Source organism: Neopelma chrysocephalum, unplaced genomic scaffold (genome assembly GCF_003984885.1).
Source record: "Neopelma chrysocephalum unplaced genomic scaffold, ASM398488v2 Primary Assembly neopelma1_98, whole genome shotgun sequence".
Classification (NCBI taxonomy): domain Eukaryota; kingdom Metazoa; phylum Chordata; class Aves; order Passeriformes; family Pipridae; genus Neopelma; species Neopelma chrysocephalum.
Genome location: NW_020897761.1, coordinates 5,768,562 through 5,792,404, shown reverse-complemented (window position 1 = coordinate 5,792,404; position 23,843 = coordinate 5,768,562). Strand labels below are relative to the sequence as shown.

At 36.4% G+C, this 23,843-nt stretch overlaps 1 protein-coding gene across 8 annotated transcripts in view; it reads left to right on the top strand.

The window, feature by feature from the left end:
• KCNT2 (potassium sodium-activated channel subfamily T member 2) overlaps positions 1–23,843 on the top strand; it is a 118,861-nt gene that overhangs the window by 90,632 nt on the left and 4,386 nt on the right. For 2 of the 8 annotated variants that reach the window (XM_027694770.1, XM_027694768.1), the window contains 9 exons: positions 1,140–1,211; positions 3,111–3,245; positions 8,254–8,365; positions 12,633–12,734; positions 15,521–15,604; positions 16,817–16,945; positions 19,610–19,630; positions 21,137–21,437; positions 23,507–23,591. In XM_027694770.1, coding sequence (XP_027550571.1) covers positions 1,140–1,211; positions 3,111–3,245; positions 8,254–8,365; positions 12,633–12,734; positions 15,521–15,604; positions 16,817–16,945; positions 19,610–19,630; positions 21,137–21,437; positions 23,507–23,591 — 1,041 coding nt within the window. The remainder of the gene's footprint in view (positions 1–1,139; positions 1,212–3,110; positions 3,246–8,253; positions 8,366–12,632; positions 12,735–15,520; positions 15,605–16,816; positions 16,946–19,609; positions 19,631–21,136; positions 21,438–23,506; positions 23,592–23,843) is intronic. The other 6 variants (XM_027694772.1, XM_027694769.1, XM_027694775.1 and 3 more) reach the window with 4 other exon arrangements.

Genomic DNA, 23,843 nt, shown 5'->3' with positions numbered 1-23,843 from the left:
CCTTTGCACAGATATGTTCCAGGCTAAGGGATTTTTTTTTCTACAAAGGCCTGCTGTGAAATGTCCCACTTTCCCTCAGGCAGCTCTTCAGTCACCTGTGTTTGCAAAACAGGTGGTTTATGTTCATACTGTGGCATACAGTGAATTACACAAGTTGGTAGAAGCCTAAATAAGGCTAAGTCACTTTGTTTGCAATGTCAGACTGAAGCTGTGAGCACACGATGCCCTCTAGTGCTTGCTCTTTTTGCCAGCAGAGTGCCTGAGTTTACACATTTTAATGCTATTGTGACATTTTATGGCTAAAACAACTTTTGATTAGCATAAGTAAAAGCTATGCTTACTAATTAAACCAATACCCTTAGTGTTGTGTCTCTCTACGCAGCGTTTGGAGTGACTCCTCTGAAAGGAGGTAGAACTCAGGCTGCCATTCAAGTCAATTGGAATTTTTTAATTTACTTCATTGGACTTGGGAATTCAGCCATCTCCGATGAACATATCTGTGCCTTGTTATATTCCTGTTTTCTCTGCTTATCAAGGCTATTTATTACAGTATGCCTATTCTGATACCTATACATCATATGTGTTCTAAGATTTCCAATGTTTCTTGGTATTGTAAGAGGAAACACAGTAAAAGTTATGATTAAAGAAACCATGCAATAACATATAGTATCTTAGTTTTCACATTCCATTTTAAAAATTAAGTTTCATCTAATATTGTCTCATTGGATTGAATGGAGTAGGTGTCGCAAAACCCTAATGATGATTTGATTTCCACTTCACATTTTAATTAAGAATTGCTGCTGCTTGTTTTAAGTACTCCTAAGACATGCATCGGAATATAACTTGGTAGTGTGTCCTTGACATCAGTCATTCATTCTTATACTTGGAATTGTCCTGTGCCATAAAATTGCTGATTTTAGAGGTGCATTTATTAATATAAGCTTGTTAATTGTGATCCTTCTTTATGATCACAGCAAACTGTGATCTACAAACCTTTCTCCTGCTTAAAGTGATATTGTAATGTCAAAGTTTAAAGAGGTTATTTTTTTTTAAAAAGCTACCAGTTTATTGAAATATTTTAGAAGAGATGCTGGTGTTGTGATACTGTGTTTCATTTTGTAATCCCATCTGCTGCTTAGGCCAGATATGCATTTTCTGGATGCAATCTGTTGGTTTCCAATGGTTTACTACATGGTGGGCTCTATCGACAAGTAGGTGAAATAACTGTTAGAAAACTTAACATTGTAGTTCTCAGTGGTTTGTTGTGTGTATCGTGATTGCATGTTTCAGTCTGTGTTGTAGTTGATCTTTTTGCATGCCTGGTTTGTGTCTGTGTGCTATAATTCGGGGTTTCAAATTTCTGATTTATAAAGGGTATCATTAGTGAAAAGTGTGACAGGGACCACAAGTTAATATCTTTAAAACATAAGATTAACACTTATTCAGGTGCATTAATATGTCCCTTTAAATGAACAGATTATAGCTCTGATTCCAGTGTTATTCTGTACTGAGTTATAAATGGTTTGAATTTATTGACTCAGGTTTTGTAAAGATAGCTACAGAATGTAAACAGTCATGAATGTGTCCAACAGTTTTCATTTTCCACCACTTAAAATATCACTTACTCCTACATTTCTGTCTTCACCTCTACTAATATGTTTACATATAGGTTTAGCAACATTGATTTAATGTAAAAATCAGACAGAAACAGGAGAAGAGGAAGGGCTCATGAGTATTTTAGTAAATGCCTGTGTGTAGAGTGTAAATTTAAAAAACTGCTTCACAGCACAGCTAATACCGACTTGGGGCTACAAGCCCATAATATTAATTCCCCTTGGAGGGATCAAAAAACTTACTTGTTCTCTTGAATTAACCCAGTTTTCCTATAAACTTGGCATTGAAATTTCAATATATGCTGCTATTTTCAAGGATCAACTGAAAGTCTGAAAAAGCAGAAATACAAATTACTCAGAAAAAGCTTGGAGTTCTACTTGTCCACTGAAATTGTTAGTATAGATCATATAAAATCAACCTTTCTTTTCTCGTAGTCAACCATCAGCGATATTGCACAGTTTCAAAAGTAATTATATATATTCTTCCAAAACAAGATGTTAAAAAGCACCACATATGTGTAGTTTTCCTTACTCAAATTTTCAAAAATAATTTACAACGTGTTACATAAATTTAGGAACCTAAGGAGATCATTACTGAAAAGAAAAATTGGCAATTTGGAAAAGAAAAAAAGGACAATTAAGACATAGTTAATATTGTGAGATTACCTAATAAGAAGCAATTATGATGTCAAAACAGCTCCACCTTGTAAGTAAACAGAATGATGCAGAAATTTCACTTTCCATTTTCCCTTGGAAACTATGAAATTCACCCTTTCTTATTTCGCTTACTTAAATTAGCTTCCTGGAGTCTTTATTGTTACAAGAAAAGTCCTTTCTAAACTTGCCATAAAATGCTTAGGGTCTCTGGAAAATATTACTGTTAAAACAGCTGAAACATGCTTCATTTTGGAAACAAAGCTACAAGACATGATAAGAACCACAACCATAAGAACTCATGTCTATGAGTGTGATGTATGGCTTCAGAGAAACATTGTCCAGCAGCGTGTAAAGTTCTTCTGATCCACAACCACTCCTAAAAGCATCACAAGAACACTCCAACTCATAGGTTAACCTAAAAGATGAATGTCTTAGATGCCCTGGTAGAACTTTTAGTAACATTTTCAAACTGAAATAAACTTGTGGGAAAGAGCAACCCAGAACATTTATTTGGGTCTTTTTATTGTCAAAAGTAATTGTCATGGAGCAAGTTGTTGCAGCATATTGTCTTCCACAGTAACCTTTAAAGGCTTATTTAAAAAAAATAAAAGAAATAAATTTATCATTTAGCAAATAGAGAGGGACTGTAACAATCTACTAAAGTAGATTCTGTATTCTGTCACGTAATTGAGATGTATTACTTAAAATATTAGAAGTTATGATATGTACATGGAAATGAAGGGGACTGAGCTGATCTGCAAATGCCAACCATCGCTAATCTTTTAAGTGTTCCATATTTAAGTTGCTTGTTTCTTTTTCCCCTCTTTCTCCTCATAAAAGCCTAGATGACTTATTAAGATGTGGGGTCACCTTTGCAGCTAATATGGTGGTGGTGGACAAAGAAAGTACAATGAGTGCTGAAGAAGACTACATGGCAGATGCCAAGACTATTGTAAATGTTCAAACACTCTTCAGGTAAGGCATTTTTGCAACCTATCTTTACATCATCATTACTGTGAAATACTTGATGCCTTTTGTGCCGAGATAAGAAATTATTCTTTTTTCTGCTGCTCAAGTTTTCCGTTAAATGAATTTGTTTCTTACACGGACAGACTTTTTCCCATCTTGTTCAGCAATACACTAAGAATCCTGAGGTATTCTCCTGAAATCTGAGATGAAATTCTTTGCATCCCAAAACCAGATAATCATTTTAAAAGTTAACTGTCAGGTTTACAGGAAGGCAAAGAAAGCTACTCTTGAAGACTTAGGGCAAAAGGTAGTTGAGAAAACAAATTTTTCCACAGTGCACCAGTCTTAATGCTACAGCCAGTATGAAAAGCAGATCCCTCTAATGCTACAAGGTAAGCAGTGCATCATTATGAAGTTAGTAGTAAGTGTTCACATTTTGAATGTTTAGTTTTGAAAATCAGGTTTTAAGGCACATATAGGCAACATATGACAACAACATGCTAAGGGCCATAAAGGAATAAAATGATCAGTCTAGTAAAGAGGCTGAGGAGGCCGTGATGAAAAGCTAAACCTGTTCCTTTGAAAGCATCTCATTAAAGCCTTTGTGTTAAATATCTTGGTTCAACAAGTGTGAAAAGATGCATGTCTCTGAACTGTGAAAAGTATTAATAATGGCCAGTCTTCGCGAACGAAGATTTGGGGAAAGGTCTTTTTACCTTTCCAGCCTGCGCAATGGATTTTTTAGGTGAGACACAGCCTGCGCTGAACTGAGCCCACCCTTTAATCCTAAGGTTCATCTGCCGGGGCCAAGCAAGCTTGGACAATGGCAGTGAGGTCCTCAGGACGTAGGTTTGTTTAGAGTGTCCTTCTCATAGATGGATGGCCTCACAGGGCTAACGAGCTACCATCTGCCCGGGGGACTTGGGATTTGAACCCGTGGTCGCAGCAGTGAGAGTCCTGCATGCTAACCACTAGGCCCCTGGTGAAAAGTATTATTTGCTTAACAAAAACACTAGCACAAGTGTGTGTGTTTAATAATCACACTGACTAAATTTGGGTTTGAAACTATAATCAAACTTAATCCGTGCATCATTCAGGTCTACTTTTAACCTGCTCTGAGAGGGTATCTCACTGAGGTTTTTCACATACATAGTTTTTTCAGAAATGCATTTTACCCCCAAATAGAAAACTTAGTTGAATCAAAAATAAAACTTGCTAAGTACTAGTTGGTTTTTCCTGTAGCTGTGTTCTACTTTGTAAAAGATCATGGTAGCAAACTACGTACCATAGGTATCCCAACTAGATCTTACTATATTCTCCTTCAGTTGTCTTGCACAATGCTTGCAACTAGATGGCAGCTTTAACTCATGTACAAGCCACATATTTCGTTCAGTATCAGACTGCATGGTACTAGCCACAGTCAAAATAAACCATAATAAATCGCTTGGTTTAAGGCTTATCAATACTTTTTCATAAAACTCTGTAAACTTTCACAAAGAGTGTATTGTATACATTTTTTTCCTATTTTTTTCCCTAGAACATGTACAATAATTACCCTGCATGTTTATATTACGTAAAGTGTAGAAATAAGTAAGCTTTGGGAAGAGGCATAAGGTACTGACATTTACCTGTTCTACAGAATAAACTACATTCATTGCACCAAGTTATATAGTTTTGTAAATTACCTTTAAAAATATATTTAAAGCTTTTTCATTACTTAATAATAGCTAATAATATAAAAAACTAATGAAGAAGAGACTAAACACAGTGGAGAGCAACAGCACTTAACACAAACTGTAGTGTTAAAGAAGGATTTTAAACCACAGGAGTTAATATATGCTGTTCTCAAAGATATCACAGTGAAGATTCCACTTAAGTCTCACCAAGTGAAATCATTCAGAGGACACAGGCTAATCTAACCCTCACTGATCTACTCAGGCCTGAAACAGGGATGTGAGTGAGCTGCAGTACTGTTTGGCCTACGCTGGCAGTTCTCATATATCTGTTCTGACATTATTGCTTGATTTACATAAATTATAATCCTGCTTTGCCAGAAGAGTGTGCCCTGCTTCCTTTCCTTAGAAGATAGATGAATTCTTTATAAGGATATTGTTATGAGCACCTTTAAGGCTAGAAGCTGTTCCATACCAATTAAAACTATGACAACGCTAGCTTACCTGACTTAATTATAGTTAAAAGGAGTAAAGAAGTGTGACTCAAATGGGCACACTGACTAAGAAAGGAAATCTTCAATCCTTTGGATGGGAAAGAACAAGTTATCACAGTTTAAAAATGAAAGAAGAAATTAATACTCTTGGACTATGCCTTAAGATGCTTTTCACTTTTTAAAATGAAAAGCCAATCATTGAGTTCAGGCAGTTCTGAGTCCACCTCAGAAAAGCTGGCTTTCCTCAGGCAGTAGGTCTGTAGTAGAAGGAGTGTTTATATCTACTCTTGCTCTAATAATTAAAAGCTTTAAATGGTGGTGTTTGGGAGGCCCTGTTTTAAAGTTTTACTAGCTAATGACTTGAAGGCTCTGTTTGAAATCCTGCAAGAAGCTTTTGACTGCTGTACACCTAACAAGTCAATAGTTTGGTAGGTATCTAGCTGTCAGCACCAATTTAGAGATAAACTAAATGAGGTGTTCTGATGGCATTACATTGTTTTCTTGGTTTACCATTTTGGTTCAGGAAAGAACTAAATGTATCTCTTGCTTATCTGATTTTCAAATACCTGTTCAACAGCAACCCATGCCTACCATCAGGCTGATGAGGGCATTCCCTGCCCCATCCAGTCCTTTCTTACTAGAATAGGATAGAAGAGAGGGGTCTTTGCACAGAAGTAGCCTGCTCCAGTGCTGAAAGCTTGCAGGCAGTGTGCCTTGCACCCAGGGCAAGAGGCAATCTGTCCCAGACTACCTGGAGAGTAATTTCCCCTAATTCAGCTAGAAGGCACTCGTAAGTAAAATATGAATTTTACCAATACCAGTTTTGAAACTGATTTCCTAATATAAATCAGTTTTCGTATCTTGGTGATAAACTGAACCCATCTTTAATGGAAACCTAGCAACCTGCATTTTTTCTCCTGTAAATTGTGTATATTTTATCATTAGATCAGCTTTTAATTTCCTGTTACTCTTAGTTCTGAATGTTATTGTTAGTTTTCAAACATGAATCCATGACCTTTAATACAGCAATACAAGAAAAGCTTCTGCTGGCTGGATGTTAAGTAATTCAATACTACTTGGTAAAGAATCAATGCAGAGGAAAATTATTCTCCTTCCTCTGAACTTGAACACATTTGTTAAGCTACTTAATAAGTCCCAGTTCATACCTACAAGTGTGATACTTTCATGAGCACTGGCAGGTTTTTATAACACATAGCATACAAGTGAAGATGTATCACAGTTGCATCTCAAGGGTTTGTTTATCATCTCTTTAATCTATGCATGTAGGCTCCATCCCTAGGTACTTAATCTTTAGTATGCTTTATATGATCACATTTAACATTTCACAGAATCAGAGAATCAGTCGGCTTGGAAAAGACCTGCGAGATCATCAAGTCCAACCCTTGATCCAACACCGCCGTGGTTACCAGACCATGGCACTGAGTGCCACATCCAGTCTCATCTTAAAAACTTCCAGGGGCGGTGACTCCATCCCCTCCCTGGGCAGCCCATTCCAATACCTGATTACTCTCTCCGTAAAAAAATTCTTCCTAATATTCTTGAATTCTTCCTAATAAAATTTCAACCTAAACTTCCACTGGCAGAGCTTAAGATTGTGCCCTCTTGTCCTCCTTCTGGTTGCCTGGGAGAAGAGACCAACACCCACCTGGCTACAACCTCCTGTCAGGTAGTTGTAGAGAGGCGAGCAGATGAGCGCGTGCTCAGAACATGTTTGGGATCACATGGTCGCTACCAGGCTACATTTCAGCATCAGTAGACCTAGGAAATTGTATTGCAGTAATATGACCCTAACATGTACTGGCAAATAGTCTTGATAAACCTTTCACTACATTTAGGCTCTGCTTGAGCTGCCATTTCAGTGAAGTTTCTCCCTACAAAAGTGAGGAAAAAAGACTAAAGACTTGCAAAAAGGTACATTGAATCTCATTTGACACTAACTTATTAAATAATTCAGCTTTCAAGGAAACCGAAACTGAAGCCACATTAGAGATGCAATTAGTACTACAACTATCTATTGTCATGTGTAAGTACTCTCAGGATCAGCAGAAGAGATTACAAATACATATCTTATTTTCTGACACTGTAGAGGAAATAAATAATAATCCGAGTTCCATTCCAAATTGTTTAGTATTTACATAGCATAATCTATGATTTTCTTTCTAGTTCTTAGAGCCTTGAGTGCTGAGGAGGGGCTCTTTGGTCTCCTTCTTGAAAACCTGTGTAATTCAGCCAGATCACAGTTAAACTTTCTTCACCGCTTTTTGTTACTAGAAGCCTGAATTGGTGTTAACGTTTAATATTTTGTATATGTAAATATTTCAAAGTGAGAACACAGGTATACATAAGCATACATTTTCTCAGCCACTCCCACAAATGTCAGTTTTCATCTGTGTTGCTCAATGTCTGGTCGCAGCATACAAACAGGACTCAAGCAAAGATATCAAATGGAAAGAGTACATAAACCAGTAGCAGTTTACATGCAACCAGGCACTAAGTGAAGGCTATATAACCTTGCATTTCCTGTTGTTTCATACAAATTTGTGTCATTTTAGAAATCATTAGAAACCTCTGGCAATGAAATTAAGTGGTTTCTTTCTAGCAGTTAACTGTTTGAATGTATACGTGTTTCTTTGTGAATTCCACAGAGAATGTTTTGTAGTCTCCTCTGCTATTGTACCAGCATTTCATTGTGCCACAACCCACCAGAGGTTTCAGGGACTTCATTAAAAACATGGACATGAGCACAAGCTGTAGCATTAAGTAGAGCCTTACATTTGTGAATTGTTATAATTAGAGGTATAACTGTTACATTCTTTTAAAATACAGGTTGTTCTCAAGCCTAAGCATTATCACAGAATTAACTCACCCAGCCAACATGAGATTCATGCAGTTCAGAGCCAAAGACTGCTATTCTCTTGCTCTATCCAAATTAGAAAAGGTAAGGAGATTTGCCTCCATTCCTACCCCCAATTTAAATGTTATAATTTTACTCCTTTTTCTGATTTTGTAACAATCATTTCAAAACAAGTGGAAACAATGAAATGATTTTATGGTTGTAGAGAGCTACTGTAAAAGATTTTTTTTTTCAAAATTCTACCCTTATTTAGGAATGAAGTGAGATTTGATTTCCATTACTTTAAATGTAATATTAATCAACCAACCAGTCTCAAGGAAAAGTGAATATTTTTGGATAATTGAATATTCAGAGCTAATATGGTTTTCCAAGATGATACAGGCAATTAACATGAAACATCATTAATTAACTAAACACTTAAAACATACAGTTTTTATTATATTTTTTTATTCCACATCACTTTAAAGGACCTAAAACTTTATCTTCTGTATGTATTACCCTGTATCTGTATGAGATATTTGGTGCTGCTGTGACAGTTTGAGAACAGCAATTGTTTTCTGTCAAAGGACAGTCCTAGTGACAGTAAGGATAGTGACACCACTTAATTGCTACATAAAACATTTATATTCTATGCACTGACATGCATACATTGGCATTTGTGACCTGTGGAACAGGGAGGCTATAGGGAGATAAATTTAATATGCTTGTTCAAAACGCTATTGCTAAAACATTAGATGGAGCATATGAAGTAATACTGTGCATCTGTTTAAGTTGGTAAACTCAAGGACAATCCTCTTTTCCACAGATCTTCATTGGTGATCTGACCTACCCACCTCTGCACCGCACAAAACTTACAGTATCACCTTCATGATCTTTCTGGCCATTTTCTGAGTTTATGAGAGTAAGACAAATAATATCACTGTGACAGTCTTCAAAGACTGAAATCCTTCACTCCAGTCATCTCTTTTTTCCCCTTGCTATCTATCTTACTGCTAGGTTCTCTTGTGTAGCCTCCAAATCTCTGCACCTCAGATATCTTACATATCTTGGCAAATTTGAATTCATGCTAAAAACATTACCATCATACAGAATTAACATATAATTTCCGTTTTTTAGCTGTACAATAAATTTCCTAGATTTTAGGGATTTCATACAGTTAACTAATTGTATAATATTTATGGAGTTAATTTTTACTTAATGGAAAAGAGCCTCTTCTAGAAACTTACCTTCACAGTCCAGTTTCTTACAGAGGAATCAAATTCTGCAAAAATTCAGCCTGTGTAGATGAGATGGGATAAGTTACTCAGTTGACTGTCATGCTTACATATAGGCCACAAGATGTAAATATCTGGGTGATCTTTTGTGATTTGTTGACCTTTGCCTGTAATAGCATGAAGGCTCAATCTTATTTGGGTGGTATTCTGACAAGCACATAACGTGGAGAACTGTGAGGGAGCCAGACAAAAGTTGTTAAGCAAAGAGAGGAGCTGTTTGCAGCAGGAGGCACAGCTTTATTTGGATTATGCCACTCTCACTGTACATTAAGGTTTGCACCTGTGGCTCCTTGATTTTAGCACTCCCTCCCTCAATGGTAAATTCAGGAAGGATAAGTTGAAACTGGCTGGAATCATGCGTTGCCAGTTTATTCAGGGCAACAAGTGCCAACACCTGGATGGTGCCTTCAAGAATGTTCCAACCTAACTCAATTCCTTGGTGTACTATGACCTACAGGGTTTTTTAAATTATTTTTTAACATATTCTCTTAGTTAATTCCAGTTGCTTCTGGAATACTCTGTGGACTGTAGCCTGTCTACTTCAATGCAGTGAAAACAGGATATTTATCTCAATTCTTTTTTGCTTTACATAGGCTCCTCTATTTTTTCCAGCAGAGGTTCTGGAAATAATTAAAAATATTTTAAATTCTTCCCTATATTTATTAATTTATTGTGCAAATGTAAAGTTGTGAATATAGGTTGGAAGCTGAACAGTTAATGAACTTCCTATCCAAATTATGTTCTGCTGAAATAGAGGTAGATAAATTATCTTAAAGAAAGAACATTTTCTTCATTGCTGTTGCAGTTGCCTGCTGTTGATATTTCCCTGTGATTTCATCTTAACATTTGCAGGAAGAACTTCACAGGTGGTGTTGTAGTTCATTTGATGTTTCAGAACTCCCTCATGCAAAATGAAAGGCAATTAAAAACTCCAGTAAAAATTATCTAATGCAGTGAAACGTATAGTTGCTTGTTATTTTTGCATTAAGCGCCTCATTTTCAGAAAGACTGAAAACGTCAGGAAAGTTGCCTTGAGGTAGCACTGAAACACATTTTCAAAATAGGCTTTTCAACCCAGTGGGCTGCAGAAGAAAGATATACAAATCAGTTGTCCATCTGCTGTTGCAGCTGCAACTTTTCTCATTTTCGAGATAAATAAATCTGACAGTAAATTCAGAACTGACATAGGAGAAAGCAGCAGCCCTTTTACAACAGAGAAAAGGAAAAACAAAACACCTATGGTCTAAAAATTAAAATTATGTCATTAATATCTATTAAAATCTATGTTCTCCATTTGTCTTAGATAAGAAAACAACTGAGTAACCACTCCCTCTTCCTTGAAAGAAAGGGTTTATAATGTTTGGGATAAGATTCCCACTTTAGTTTTCTATGATTTTTTTTCCTAGTAAATATTGTGGGTGTTAACTGAAGGATAAAAATTCAAACCTTCAAGTCATCATTTTGAAATAAGTACAAGCTCCTATATCTTCTAATCAAACCAATACTGTAATTTTGTATCTTCCACAGGGATAAGCATATAGATGTTAGGTGATGGCCCAGTATATTTGCAGTGATATACACAAAGCCAGGCTGCATTTTTAACCTTCAGTTAAGGACAGGGCATACCCTCTCCATTTTTTGTTTTTAATATTGTTCAGGTATTAAGCAGATTTGAATTAACATTAAGTAATAGCAAGCAATAATGACACGTGGCTTATAAAAACAGATTGGTACCTCTTAATTGGTGTCTTATTTTACATGGCTCTTTAATGATTTACATCAGCTACAATTCTATAACTTTACAAACCATTAGCATACACATTTGGCTGCTGAACTGATGGGGTTTTAGGAAATTGCTCCAGATCAACAACAGAAAATGAATCTGTTCTTGACAAAAGGTTAGGATAGAACCACCACCAGGTGCTCTCACTGTTCCCTGTAAGAAGCCACTACCTCTGTCACCTTTGTAGGTTCTTGCATGACCAACACTGCCCCCCACTTCTTGTACGTTCACTGGAGCAACTTTGCAGTGTTGTTACACAACAGTTACAGCCTCTCATGACCATCCCATATTACTGCCTGTATCAGAGATGGGCCCTAGATCTCTTTCATCCACTGACAGTGGCTGAGACAGGGTTTCACATTAGTTTGGGGCTGGTAATTTGTTACTGGTATGACAGAATTTACTGTTATGAAGGAATAGGTATTTATGTAGAATATTAAAAATATAAAAGCATGATAAAGAACCATAAAAAAGATTTGGCACAAATATAAATGGAGGTAGAAAAGAGGAAAAAAAAACTGAAAAGCATATGAACTTGACCTTCTGTGTAGATATTATCTGTTATTCTGACAATGTGCAAACCCCAAAGGAAATAATTAATTAACTTTAAATTAAATAGAGGAAGCACATGCTAACAAATTCTTAAAAGCACAAGAGTACACCTGTAATTACTTAGAAAGAAAGCAGTAAAAATTCTACACTTCATCATTTGAGCAAAGTCACAAACATAGAAAGACTGAGGATTAAGTAAAGATCTCCATCTACTAATAGCTGTGCCTTAAAATGCCATATATATATGAAGTTCTACTGAACACACTCATGCCATGATCTTTTATTTATGTTCCTATAAATAATCTATGATTTTCTTTAAGTAGTTATATCCCCTTCCTCATTAATTCCAAAAAGTGTCAGTAAAGGAGATGCTGGGCATCACACTTATTATGGAATAAAACTGCTGGGACATTCTGGCACATTCCTGGCTTCTACATCCACAGTATTCTATCCTTCTATCCTTTTTAAATTGATCTGGTAGAATATGCCCATGCAATTTGAAATGTGATGATTGAAATAATAGATACAATTGAAACAATATATACAGTAATCGAAATTTTTCAACCTGAAAAACTGTACAGACTGGACAAAGATGCTGCATACTTGTAGAAAACAACTATATAGAGAGTAAAGGGATTTTCTACTATTGATCTCTTTCAAGGTAATATGAATTTCATGTTTTTATTATAGTCCTTCCAAAACCAGCATTAGAAGTGTTTTCTATTTTTTAATTCCTTAACAGAAAGAGCGGGAGAAGGGATCTAATCTGGCATTTATGTTTCGACTGCCCTTTGCTGCTGGCAGGGTTTTCAGCATCAGTATGTTGGATACACTGCTTTATCAGGTACTGTGAACAATAATGTGACTTAAAACAAATATTACCACCTATTTTATTGTACTTAATTGTTAAATAACCCTATTTTCCTACATATGATCCATTAAAGTGTGTCTATACCAGAAACAACCAAAGGCAGAAGATAATAGAGCATGCTCTACACGATGGTATTAGTTCAGTTATCAGTGCCAAAATCACCCTGACCTTGCACAAAATCTGTTGTTAAATAGTAAAATACTGTTTATGAACCTCTCCACAGTCAAACAGTTTTGATAAGGCCTACATAGATTACAGATTATACAGACTAATAACACTTGTACTCTGCAACAAAAAGTGCCCATTCCCACAAAGCAGTGTCTCTAACAAAACAAAACAAAAAAACTCAACAGAATTACTTTAATGTGTAATTTATCAGTCATCTGCATTTGCTCATAAAGGCCTCAAGTACACCATTGTGGCCCGTCCTCTTACTTATGTTGACTAGACCTCCAGAGGACCAATTATTTTAAAGTAAGCTATTCACACCCTAACATGGAATACATTCAGTGGTTACAAAGAGACAGTGGGGGAAGAAAAGGCAGCACTCAACCTTGTTGCCCAGAATCCAGGACCAAGCTCCTCGTGCAAAAGGTAGTGATGCCAGTCAGTGGGAATAAGGGAAGGGCAACAGCCTCAGACAGCTGAAGAGAAAATATCAGAAAGTACAGAGTCAAGGCAAATGAAGGTAGTAGTTTCTAGTTTCAGGATGGAAAAATAGGACAATATTGCTTGCTCTTCAGCAGTGACCATGTTGCTGCACACCCTGATACATCAGGATGACCAAGCAGCAGCCCCCAGCACTTGCCTTCAAGGATCAAGGTAGACACAATAAGCAGCAACACCACCATGGCCCATTGTAATCTGCTCACCTAAGGCAGCTACCTACTTTGTTCCTAGAGACAGCCTGTGGATGCTTTTGTATTCAGGTGTGAAACACTGTTGCAGGGAAACTTGGTAATTTTGTGCATGAAAGGTATTCTTTCATTGCAATTCTACTTCCAATAAATTTCCTGTAGGCAACTTCAACATAAATAGAATTACTGTAGCTAAACTTTTGTCAAGAAGTCATTAATATGGAAGCCAGTCACGTATATGGACATATACATTCTAAATGTTCTAGAAATAGGTGTATTTGCATATAAAACATCTTCATAATCATGACCCAGAACATCAACATCACATACTGCAAAATTAAAAAAAAAAAAGAATATGAAGACACTTATAAACAGATCTGTCATTATCAACAACTTCTGCCAGCAAGTAACTTCAATATTTTATATTTCCTCCTAGATGTGAACAGTCATGTTATGACTTCACAGAGTAACACCATTCATACAAAGTGTTTAAAACAAAAGGTCCCACACACTCATTCTCACTTAAATTCCATGTCCTTTCTTTGAGCTCCTACTGCTCATGGGTGAACTGTCATTTTTCTAGAATTATCTTCCTTATTCCAAGTTAGAAATGCTATGAAAGCAACTCTGTTCTTTTTTATGGTTCCATCCTTTTCTGTACAGCATCTTTATCTTCTCATACAAAGAACAGAGTAAATGACATGAAGAACAGCAGGATTCATCTGGGGTTTCCTGTTATAGGCCAAAAGAAAAGCCTTTGAATTATCTTTAGGGCACTGACTGAAAAATGAAAACTTGGTCTGGCAAATCCTGGTGAATACACTTGGTAATCTAACAAAAATTCCACAGCATAAATGATGCAGCCAAGATAACAAATAAGTGAAAGTTACAAAAAAAATTTCTTCAAGATGCTCATTAGCATTTAGCCCATCATACTGGAAGATTACCAGTGTAAAAATTAAAATAGTTGAATCGCTATGCATCAAATTAAATCTGTCTAGCTTCTGAGTTTAAACAAATTCAGATTCTATAAAGGATTTATATAACACCTCTAATAAGGTATTTCCTTATTTATGAAATTTATGAATTTATTTACAAAAACCTATTTGCTAGCTCTCTGTTTGCATGAAGCCAAAACAGTTAACTGTACGTTGTGTTCCAGCAAGGACTGATAACCAGCCTTGAATCCTGCCCTGCTACACCCAAGAGGTGGCAATGAACAGTTTGACCACAGCTAGAAGAGCACCCACATGACCCTCTGATTCCAGCATCCCAACTCATGAGGAGAAATATTTGTGATTTTTAGCTGATCTAATGTCAGCTAATTCCCGGCCTTAGCCTACACTTCTACGCTGAGCTTAATTTCTGCCTTTTAACCAATAGCAACACACTTCTGTTAGCAGAGCAACAAGCCTGGACTGAGACAAGAGAGATGAACTCTTAAAAAACCATAAAATTACTCATTTGAATTAAACTAATAGCAGTTTCATCTCAGTATTACCCACTTCTCAGACCCATTTAACATATGACAGCATTTCTTTTGCACAGAAGAGCTCATTATAATTTCACACCTGGTAAGGCTAACACTTTACTTCCATTGATCTTATGTCTACACTCATCTTTGCTTTTATGGTGCCTTATTATGCCTCAGTCTTCTGAATCCTGAATGTACATTGCATGCACATGCAGAACCAAACTAGAAAACTTAATTTTATGTAAGTAAATTCAGAAAAAAAAAAAGGAATAGCTATTTCTACAGTGATAAGATACTTAAAGAGATGGATTGTAAAAACAGATGTACAATTTCTTTGAAATTCATACATGGTGCTAATGGTTACCTGCTCATCTGTTCATTAAAGCTTTTTTCTTTCTTTTCCGTCTCTCCTGTAAAAAATCTGGCAGTCATTTGTGAAAGATTATATGATTTCTATTACAAGACTTCTGCTGGGACTTGATACCACACCAGGATCTGGGTTTCTTTGTTCTGTAAGTTATTAAAAAAATAAAAAATTAGTACAGAGTACCAGAGAAGATTCTCCGCTGTCTGCAATGTCTTTGTATGGCATTTCCTTTTGTGTAAGTCCAAGAAAGGCCATCTGTTTCCTTTTTCACCAGGGGAGAAAACAGGAAAATTAGATAGAAAACACACATTTTTAATTCCATAGCAAAAAACAACTCCCAAGAAAACACAGTACATTTTATAAAGCAGAAAGAAAAATAGGAAAGTCAGGAAAACACAGGAAAAGTTCATTTTATATGACATGGCAATGGCAGTTTAGCAAACAACTTTAAGTATATAAAACCCAGGAAGCACTATCTATATTGCACAGTCTGGCTATGTACCTCAGTATTCCCCAATGCAATTTTTATGTGTATATACACACATGAAAAATAAAATCACTAACATTATTATTAAAATAAACCCCACCTTTCTGTTTTCTCCCACACCCATCATACCCTAGCTGGTAAACAGATCAATTCAAGTTGCTTTCTGGGGACCTAAAAAGAATTGCAGGATGTTGTACTCTAAAAGGAAGTTATCAATGATGGTTTACAAAAGCTGCTTCGATAGAAACCAATTATGTATTTCTTGGTCAATCATTAAACTTTGTTACAGTGAACATAAGAGAATTGAATCTATAAAAAGGAGCTCATTTTCATCTTGAAATAAGGCTAGTGTCATAGTAATGAAATAACTGAGCTTCAATTAAGACTTCCTTATGCCATTTATGCTTAGTGTATTACTTCCCCCCACTCTCTTCTCCCCAGATATTCAGCCTGCAGTCTAGTGAAGAGTGAATTTGGCTGCATTCAAAATCCTCATGCACTCTTGAGTCTGTCCATCACCAGCTTCTTACTGCTGCCAATATTTAATTTATTCTTTTATATTTTACTCAAATATGAACACTGGATGAAGGATGCCATGTAAGTTTTTAAGTAACTTGAAAACAAGACCAAAAGTTTGTAAGACTGAACTGCTTGCACTACAGTGTCTTCTAAACAGGGAGAAAACAAAAGGAACAGTATTACAAACTCAGTGGAAGTTCCAGATTTGTTGTGGAGCAAAGGTGCAATACTAAAATATGATAATTACCAGCTAATGTTTAGTTTTAAATTTTTTTTTTCATGCGTAGCATAGTGAACAAGTGATAAGCCCTCAAGAGTTAAAAGTCCTCTTTCCTATTATTATTTGTTCAGATGAAAATCACAGAAGAGGATCTATGGATTAGGACATATGCCAGACTGTATCAGAAACTTTGTTCTTCTACAGGAGACATTCCAATTGGAGTCTATAGGACAGAATCCCAAAAGCTTGCAACATCTGAGGTATGTCAGTTTACTGTACTTTCCTTTGGATTTGATTACAAAGTATCCAAGGCCTGTGTCAAGTACTGTGACACATACATGGCCACAGTAACTCAGGCACAGCTAGGACAGGCTCTGGTTTGAACTTGCACGTGGTGACTAATGGCAGTGTCTGTAACAAGCTCCATAACCAGGTCCTCTATCACGTCTGTCAAGAATGCCAACATTGTATCAAAACAGGTGGCACTTCATTATTCACACGACTTTCTAATTTAGTCTCTTGTTGCTCATTTCTAGTTAGTGTTATTAAAAGTATTGTGGGATATCTCTAAATTTAGCTGCCAAACAGTGGTAATTTTTGAAATACGTATTCATGTGTTTACTGAATAAATGTATAAAGAATGACAAAAGAACTTTTCCCTAACTATTTAACATACTTTTGTTTGTTTGTTTGGGCAGCTCTTATTTCTGTCATGTATTAGCCATTTGTTTATGTGACCATTAGTACATCTCATTAAACCATGGCTCCAAAGCAGCTCTAAAATGTAACACTGAGCAACAACTTTCTCCTTTCTTCTGAAATACTCAGACATAGTTCACACTGATTTCTGAGGCAGGCAATTTGTATTTTTTTTCTGTATTTTGGAAAAATATTAGAAAACACTAAGGCATATAATGCTTAACTGCGAGACTTATCCTGAAGTAAGTACAAGATTCAGATGAAGTTAATTAAAAAAAAAAAAAGAGAAAAAAATCTATGCAAGATTCCACCCAGTTCCCCAGTGTCTCTTTGGGGACCACCACTGTCTCTGCAGGTGGCTTTTACTGCTTAGCCAGTGGACTGTGTCACTGCAATAATGTCAAATGATTTTTAAATATAGCAGCATTAACATAATCCACCAAAATCATTCCTTGGAGAAGAACGTAGTCAGCCTCACTGCTAACATAAAAAAAAGCCTGTCATAGCTTTTGGCAAAACACAGGAGATATCAGATTTTAAGGATTCATTAAATAAGGATAAGATAAAATTCATGGCAATGCTTTATCCTCACGTTCTGAGAGAATAGGGCTGGCTATTTAACTTGAGGTCCAAAAGAGAGAATGAAGAAAAGTTGAACTGTGAGTATACAACATATTGTGAAGAGTGCTTTTTTGGTGCCCTTAGTTTTTACCTTTCTGCATTTTCACAAGATTTCAAACATACAGGCTGACTGGCAAACAGGATTTGCACAGGGGAGGGGTAACTACAAGAGTAACCCTCATCTCTTCTAGGTGAACTTTTATATTTTTTTGGCAGGATGTTCAGGGGGCAAGCATACACACTCAAATTCATCTTCTGAGACAAGCTTAACTGATAAATTAAAGATCTTTCCAATATTTTCAATATTTTCATTGGGGACCGCTGGAGCCTGTACACATGCAGCTGCTCAGGAGCCTGGATACTTGATTAGACCAGATCCAGATTGAGCTGGAGGTAGTGATTATCTTTTGCAGAGAAGCAGTTTGTTAAAACATTCAGACACTCAAATCAGCCTGGAAGCCTCTGTCTGGTAGATAAGAGTTGAGTTCTATATTAGTTCCTACCACCTTTCACAGGTAATCCCATGAAAAATTTGAGTTAGATCAGGTAGATGAAGAAGCGGAAGGAGGTTGGAGAAATCTCCTGGTTAAATTTTCTAATTGTCAGGTACTGGACAAACATGGAAGAGTGGCACTGCTTGTTTATTATGTGACAAAAAAAGCAGCTGTTGATATTTTTAAGCTGAAGGCTCCAAATGCAGACCCCCAGTGGTATTTTCACACAAATACTTCTGCAATTTCATGTTTAGTGAGTGACCATTTGTGCAACCTTTCCCCTCTAGAAGGGCGCAGGGGTATCTTCTCTAACCTAGCTGTTCCTCAGAATAAGAAAGAGCAACACCTAGCTCTGCATCTGCGGCCTTTATGGGTAGATACCTACAAATGCAGTCATGCTGAAAGCTTCAATCTTTCTGCAAAGTGTTTATTTTGAAGTTAAAGGAATTTTTGACTGATTTCACTAATCAAATAATATTAGTGTGGGCTACCATTTTAGCTTTTCCATACATTAAGCCAGAAATAAGGCCATTGGATGAGATCTTTAAAATGGAAGTTAGAGAAAAGTAAATTGCTCTGTTACTCAGGAACTATGGATTTTAACCATAAACTTGAAGGTTTGTTACTCAGAGAACCTCCAACATGAATATCAATTTGAGTTTAAACAGACTTTTGGAACTTAATTTTTACTGCACAGTAACACAGTAACTGTCAGTTAATGGTTAACTCGAGTCACAAGAACAAAACATGCCAATATTAATATTTTCATATCTACAATTTATCCTTTGGCACTCCCTTTTTTTACTATGCAAAAGAGAAGCCCTCACCTCACTGACAGGTAATTCCTTTCAAAATAAAGCAAGGTTTCAGTGATTTAGTAACTAAATAACAAGTGAATCTAGCCTTCCTCTCAATGACCATCACACCTGTGACTCAAACCATTTCCATTTCATTAAAAAAAAATAAAAATAAAAAAGAGAGATGAAATCTTTTTTTTACTACCTGTGTAGGTGATTTTCTGTGGTTCCTGTTAAATGGTCCATGTCTGTTTCTTTAGATTCACTTCTGTTTAAATTGTCTTTTGTTTTCTTTTTCCCCTTCATTTGTCAGTCCCGAGAAATGGCTTCACAAGTAAGTATTAACTCATTGTCTGCCTGTTGCTGGGTATCATGGTGTAAGCCCGGGAGGCAGTAAGCCCCTCACAGCCACTCACTTGCTCGCTCTCCCCAAGGTGCAACGGGGAAGAAAATTGAAAGGGTAAAAGTGAGAAAATTCGTGGGCTAAGATAAAGGCAGTTCAATAAGTTAAGCACTGTTTCCATCACAAATCCAAAATACAGTCCCATACAGGCTACTGTGAAGAAATTTAACTCAATCCCAGCCAGAAACAGTACACAAAGTTAAACCGTGGGAGTAAAATCCTTACAGAAAATGGAACTGTGCAGGGGATCATCCTTGGGTAAACAGATCTTAAAGCAGCATTGTTCTGGACACAAACATCTTACTAAAAATCTGAAAGCTGACAGACTGGGGCTTTCAGAAAGTATTTTTAAATGAAGTTTGAGGCTGATTAAAACAGAGGGGGACACGAAGTATTCTGTGCTGTGCTTTTATCTCCTGTGTATTTAACAGCTGGCACTGGGAGACACACTTCCATGCCGCTTTTGAAAGACAGACTGGGGTTCTTAGTTTTTGCTTTGTTAAACAGCTGAACTTTTCCTCTTGCATAGAGCAAAGGGGCATTCTGCACAGCTTTATCAAGAGGCAACATAAAAACTGAATAGTCATCTAAGTAAATACTTAACTGTTATGATGATGATTGGTCTCTTTCACTCTCTATCCAACTGACTCATATCAAATACTATTTTATGGACTCCAGGAACCTTACAGATTCTGTGTGGGAAAGGCTGGTGAGCCTCTTAAAGAAAACTTGTATTAAACACTGATGAGGTCAGCAGATACTTGCTTTCGGATTTCATACTAATGGGAAAAGGCCATTAAGTAGCTCTTGGTTTAAATTTTCTTTATTCAATGATAACTTTCAGCATATTGTGAATTCTTTCTGTTCTAGGGGATTCATGTGAACTCAGCCAGCTCATTTACATCATCTTCGTTTTATACTTCATACTTTCACATGTTCCTGGGAATTTGAGATACAGTTAACAGGCACATTCTACCTGTGGTCTTAAAAGAGTACTGAAAACAGTGCAGACAAAGTTGAACTATTACTTAATGAATCCACCACATACATCCAAAAAGCAGTTACGGAATTGAATTTCTGGCTGAAAATATGCAGACTGGGAAGAAAGTGGAGAAGTCATTCAGAAAAGATTCCTAGATTCAGGAAGGGCAGTATCAGGCTAGCGTTGCTTTTTCAGAATCAAAGTGGAATCAAGCATTAAATAACACAACTTTGACAAACATATTTATATCATAAACGAGCTTTTTACATAAAAAGTCAAAGCCTAATTATAGAATGCCCATTCAGGAACACTTGCTAAGTACAAACAGCTGAATCCCCTCAGCTCTACTGCAACCAAAACACATGTTCAACTGCACTGTTGAAAAGAGGAGAGAACATCTTAATCCACTTCCATTTTGTAAAGCCCTTAATCTCTCTTCTCATTTTCCTTTCAAGTCTCAAATCTCTATCAGCGTGGAGGAATGGGAAGACACTAAAGACACCAAAGAACAGTTTAGTTATCGCGGTAATCATCGCAACTCCACCTCCAGTGACCAGTCTGACCATCCCCTGCTACGACGGAAGAGCATGCAGTGGGCACGGCGGCTGAGCAGGAGAGCACCCAGGCACTCGGGGAAAACAGCAGAGAAGATCAACCAGCAGCGAATGAACCTTTACAGGAGGTCAGAAAGACAGGAGCTTGCTGAGCTCGTGAAAAACAGAATGAAGCATCTGGGCCTTTCTCCAGCAGGATACGGTATCGCTATTGTAATACTTTAATAACAACATTAGCTTTATGCAAGACGAGCTTATTTTTAAGAACTGAGGGTGCCATAAGCAAAATATAAGTTTATGGTAATGGTTTTTGTTTTGTTGGTTTAGGCTTTGGGTGGGTTTTTTTCGCTTACCAAGAGTAACAATGTTTTTAGTCCGTTCTATTATCACTCATTCCTGTGCTCATAAGGAAGGCTCAGAAGGCAGCATGTCAGTCACATTTATGTTTAGTATATGACATGTATAGGCTGAATGTATAAACATTACCCTGTCATTGAATAGCTGCACCTTATTTCCACAAACGTTCAAATACAGAGGAAGGCAGAACTGTTGTAAAAGTTCACTCATATGTCAAGGCGGGGAGTTTTCATATGTGAAGGATATTGCATTTCCTCCACAATTCTTAAAAATAGTGCCAAATTGTCACATGACTAATTTCTTATGAAGCACGTTTCATTAAGTCTTTAACATTTTTATCCATCAAGTCCTTCTCCAGCAAGGCTGATGTTGGGTTGCTTTTTAGTTTGTTCCACTTTAGTTTGGAGGTTTGCTTTTTTTAAGCTATTGACAAGAGCTCTGCAACTCTTACTAATACACACACCACAGCTGCCTGGGTTGCCTTTCTATGGCCTTGACTCTGTAGCATGATGTGTGGAAAACCCCAGAACTATGGATTCTAGTTTCCTAGAAACACCAAGTATTTCTAGATCCCAACTTATTAGTCTGCACAGTAAGTCCAGTGTGCAACTTGGTGCTTTCTACTTCTGAAGCAGCAACACCGGAGTTCCCATGATCAATTTTCATTTAAAGAATCCAAAATGTTCTCTTTTACAAAAGCATTACTCTTCATTTCTCAACATAATTATTTTTAAATTTGACATATCCATAAAATATCCATCTGCTGAAGGTAAATGGGGTATTTCCTGCAGAATGGATAGTTTTATTTGTCTATTTAACAATAAACATCCTTAATGCATGTTCAAAACATCAATAACCAATGGCAATAACCAATTTTGATATCAATAGCAATGTACAACCCAACATAGTCATTATTGTTACTACCAATACAAAATCAACTTATCTGCAAGAGAAGGCTGCTACAGAATATGTGGCTGTAGTTTTTGCTTAATATCTACATATTAAATATGTAAATATAGTATCTTTTTTTCCACAGTCCAAGTGGATAATTACTATTCCTTCTTTCTTTGCGTATTCTATACAACTCTCTGCAGAAAGATTCAGGACTCAATATTTTCCAGGAGTTTCACAGGCCACAATTACATTTGATCAAGCACAGAGAAGTTTTGTAAATTTGATTCATATTTACGGTAGTAACAAGAAAACTTTGTTGTACTACTGCTTTTGCTGTCAAATCCTATTTAAAAGCTGCAAGTAAACATTCATTTCATTATTCAGATTTAGGATGATTATGTACCATCTACAGAACAGCAAAAACCTTAAAAAAAAAAAGTCAGCCTTTATTTTCAACACATCAGTAGAAGAATAATGAAAAATGCATTTCCATTTATACAGCCTTCACATTTCAAGCCGTTGGCACAGGTGGTAAAAGAGAAATGTTTGCTAGATATACGGAAAAAGGGAAAAGAGGTTTATGTTGACCAAATCTGGAAATGGATGAGAATGCCATACACCTGCACTTAACCTTGATCACTTGAACTCAATGCCAGCCGAGGATGGAAGTCTCTACTTCCCACATTCTTACCTATGCTGCAGGGCAGGCTGGTAAATCACCTTAAAGTTGGGTTACATTCAGAATTGTTATGACTGAAAAAAGAAGATTTTTAAAACATTCAGAAAGAAACCAGGATATTTTTTGAGCTGATAACTCAAAAGATAACATGTCAGTTCCAATTCAAGTACAGTTGAAAAGAAGTTGCTAAACTTATTTGAAATCACTCTGACAACCAGACACTTTCTGACAGCTTTCTGAACCAAAGAAGATCTTTTATCAAATTAGTTTGTCAGAAATACTACTTTTCACAATTCATTTGTAAACATAATTCATTTGGTACATTTTTTTCTGTTCTCTAGATGAAATGAATGATCATCAGAACACCCTTTCTTACATCCTGATCAATCCTTCTCCAGATACAAGATTAGAGCTGAATGATATAGTGTAAGTTAAAGCACCCACATAAAAAAATAAATTCACAAGACCTGCAAAATTTCTGGTTTGCACTTTCTGCCTGAATTCCTTTCATTATCTTTCCGCTTGAAAAGAACTCCAAATGTTCCCATACATCTGCAAAAAATAGCCATCTAATTATACTATATATGTACATATTAAAAATTAATATTTTTTCTCCTTAAACTTTTGCTTGTAATTTAGCTACCTATCCTTAATAGAAAGATCAACCCCTTAAAATCA